This window comes from Tupaia chinensis, unplaced genomic scaffold (genome assembly GCF_000334495.1).
Source record: "Tupaia chinensis unplaced genomic scaffold, TupChi_1.0 Scaffold000671_1, whole genome shotgun sequence".
NCBI lineage: Eukaryota > Metazoa > Chordata > Mammalia > Scandentia > Tupaiidae > Tupaia > Tupaia belangeri.
The window spans coordinates 5,904,088-5,907,756 of record NW_006160193.1 but is presented as its reverse complement, the minus strand read 5'-3'; the positions used below and the strand labels follow the sequence as shown (position 1 = coordinate 5,907,756).

The following is a 3,669-nucleotide window of genomic DNA, read 5'->3' as shown; positions in this document are numbered from 1 at the left end:
GAGCCCCCCCCTCCCTGTCCCAGTAATGGCCGGGGCTGTGCGTCCTCAGGTAGAGCTGAGGGCACTGGTGCAGGGACGACCTCGGACGAGCCAGCCCTAGGCCCTCAGGAAACCGCAGACAGACAGACTCTGGCAAGGGGTGCCTCCTTTCAGGGCTCACAGCGACTGCTGAGGGGCTGGAAAACTACCGTGGAGAAGGTGCTGACTTCTTTTTTTTTTTTTTTTGCAGAGGTTTTTGCTATAGGGCGCATGTGCTCACCAGAAAGACAGAGACAGAGAGAAAGTGAGAAATCTCCCCCCAGGGGGGATGGCCACACCATAATCCCTTCTCCTCCATTCTCCTCTCAGGATCCTGGGGATGCACACACACGCGCCACACACGCGCCCAGTGTGAGTTTTAAGCCACTGGGTCCGGGACTCAAACCGCAGTTGACTACGTGGGAGTCCAGCGACATAGCCATTACGCTAACTGCTGGTCCCAGGAGGACTCTGACTTCTGTGAGAGGAAGTGGCCCAGAGAGGCGTCTGCGTGATCGGCGACCCTGAAACGGCTGCTGGAGATGACGAGGCAGCTGCTAGAATGTCACTGGCCAGCGGCACAGGGGCAAGTGAGCGTCCTCTCAGGACCTGGGCCACTCCTCCCCGCCACGGCAAGGCACGCCCGCTGCCCACCTGATCTCCTCGGCGGAGAAGTTGACGATGGTGGGGATGAAGTTCTCCCGCATGATGATGGAGCGGATCTGCTTCCAGTCGGTGGTGCTCTCCCCCAGCAGCAGGCAGATGGACTCCAGCGCCAGCTTGACGGCTGCAGGGGGGTTGGCCATGGACCGCACCTCCACCAGGTGCTGCTTCTTGATGGACTTCACGGCTGGGCAGCAGGAGCGCAAGAGGAGGGGTGGGGAGACAGGGCAAAGCATGAGGACCACAAGCACACACGCTGGGCCCGGGTTCCTCCCAGGGAGCTATGGGACAGAAGGCCTCAGCCTCGATCCCTGCAACAGCCAGGTGAGTAGCTCACCTTCTAGGTGACCGACCTGAAGACCTTGCGGAACTAAGCCTAACTGCAAACATTCCTTAAAAGCAGCTACGACCTATGAAATGCTCAGAATTCCCATTAGTTCCTTTATCTCCATAAAAATTAGATGTGCATTTAACTTTTTTTTTTGGTGAGGTTTTTGCTATAGGGCACATGCACTTGCCAGAAAGACAGACACAGAGACAGAAAATGAGAAATCACCCCCTAGGGGGATGACCGCACCACAATCCCTTCTCCATTCTCCTCTCAGGATCCTGGGCATGCACACACATGCACCCAGCGTGAGTTTAAGCCACCGGGTCCACTACATGGGAGTCCAGCGACATAGCCATAATGCCAACTTCTGGTCCTGTGCATTTAACTTTTAATATCATTGTGCATTTAATTAATAATTTCAACAAAGATTTATTTTAAGAGTTAGTCATTTAATTTTATTGATTCATTTATTTATTTTAATTTACCCAAAGAGAGAGACACAGAGAGAAGGGGAAAGTGAGAAAGCAAGCCACCAGGTCTGGAACTTGAACAGTGGTTGGCCACATGGGAGTGTCCAGTGCCTTAACCACCATGCCACCCACTGAGCCCTCAACAAAGATAGTTCTTTCCTTTATTTTAATTTAATTCCATTTGTTATTATTTTTTTAATTTGACCAGACAGAGACAGAGAGAAAGAGAGAAAGCAAGCTGCCAGGTCCAGGACTTAACTGTGGTTGGCCATGTGGGAGTGTCCAGTGCCTTAACCACTATGCCACCCACTGGTCACCTTAACCATTACGCCACCCACTGGCCCCTCAACGAAGATATTTCGACCTGCTACAATTGAGAAGCTGCTTGACGGACTATGAGAAGCCGTGGAATTACGTTCTAAAAGCAGTCACTGCATCCCGCAAGGTGAAACCAGAGCGCTATCCAGAAACCTCAGTAACACCTGGACGTGATTCCTCAGCAGGTGGGGGCCTGGATTAAACTCCAGCCAGGGCCAGCGGGAGGAACGGAAGCGACTCGCTGCTCAGGCCAGGCCGGGTCCACGCAGACGGTCACAGATGGGCCCTGGCTACTGCACATGGGTGCCCACGACCACGGCCGCCCGGGAGGCTGGGGCTGCGTGCACCTTGCTGACGGAGCTTGTCTTCACTCTCGCGCGAGAGGAACCTCCCCACCAGATCCCGCTCTGAACAAGCACCTACAGCTGGCTGCTGGGCCGTGGCCCATCGGTGCTGAGGTGGGGACTGAAGAGGTGGGGTCCCTTAAGGACCCCAGGTTCTACACTGCTGAGGAGGGAGCCCTGGGCCTGGCTCTCAGGCACAGCTGAGGACGCTGTGGCAGGGAGGACCTCGGACCATCTAGTCCCTGCCTCTCACGACCCAGGACACAGACTCTCTGGCCAGTGCTGCCAGGCAAGGACACTTTTCTTTTTTTGAGGCTTTTGCTATAGGGCATGTGCGCTCACCAGAGAGACAGAGAGATAGTAAGCGAGAAATCACCCCCCAGGGAGGATGGCCATGCCGCAATCCCTTCTCCATTCTGCTCTCAGGATTTTGGGCACATACGCACACACTCCTGGTCTGAGTTTGAAGCCTCTGGGTCTGGGACTTGAACAGTGGTCCACTGACATAACCATTATGCCACCTGCTGGTTCCAAGTACGCTTTTTAAAGTTTACTTCCAGGGTCTCATCATGCTCTCCTTCCCCAGCCCTCAGCTTGTGGCAACTATGGGGACACGTGGTCCTGGCATGTTCCAGCTCCACCCAGGCTTCGGGCACTGCAGATCAGTATGCTGCTGCTGTGCCCCTCAGGCCACGGTCCTGCTTCTGCAGCATCTCACAGGCACTTACGCACGGACAGCGAGGGGTGCTGCTACCAGTACTGGCCTGGCCATCACTGGCTGGGACCAGACTGTGGTCAGAAATCTGATGCCGAGCAGCTCACGGTGTTTCTTGGTGAAATTCCGTGAAGTCAGCGATCGATCGGTGGCAAACTTACATGTCATCAACAACATATCTATAAACAAGTGACTCAGGGACCAGCGGCTGGCATAATGGTGGCATTGGTGGACTCCCATGTAGTCCTGGACCCAGCGGCTTAAAACTCACACCAGGAGTGTGAGTGTCAGAGTGTGTGTATGTGTGCGTGCGCACAAGCACACATACCCCAGGAGGAGAACGGAGGAGAGGGGCCATCCTCCTGGGGTGATTTCTTACTCTTTTTCTGGTAGCACGTGTGCCCCATAACAAAAATCTCTCTTAAGAAAAAGTGAGGGGCTGGCGGGTGGCGTGGTGGCTAAGGGCACTGGACACCCACATGGCTCACTGTGGTTCGAGTCCCAGACCTGGTGGCTTGCTTTCTCACTTTCTCTCTCTCTCCCTCTCACTCTGTCCCTCTCTGGTCCAATTAGAAATAAATAAATAAAGTTTAAAAAAAGTAGATTGACACAAAGCTGATTATGTCCACTTCCTCTTATTAGAAAGGTGTTGCTGTAGTAAACGCAAAGTTGCTTCATAGGAACTTTGCTTTCAGAAATAGACACTCTTACTTAATGAGAATAGGACAGTGTGGAATGGGGGGTGAAGAGAAGAGGATAGAGAAAGATAGCAAGTGAACAATAGAGAGGCAGGATGTTAGTGAGAAACAG

The 3,669-nt window shown here is 53.4% G+C and overlaps 1 protein-coding gene across 1 annotated transcript in view; it reads right to left on the bottom strand.

Annotated features, from left to right (window-relative positions):
* The window catches only part of DYNC1H1 (dynein cytoplasmic 1 heavy chain 1), a gene marked incomplete at its 5' end in the record, with an annotated part of 74,994 nt that overhangs the window by 19,166 nt on the left and 52,159 nt on the right, over positions 1-3,669 (bottom strand). The window contains one exon of the mRNA XM_014592190.1: positions 673-868. Within this exon, the coding sequence (XP_014447676.1) occupies positions 673-868 (196 nt within the window). The remainder of the gene's footprint in view (positions 1-672; positions 869-3,669) is intronic.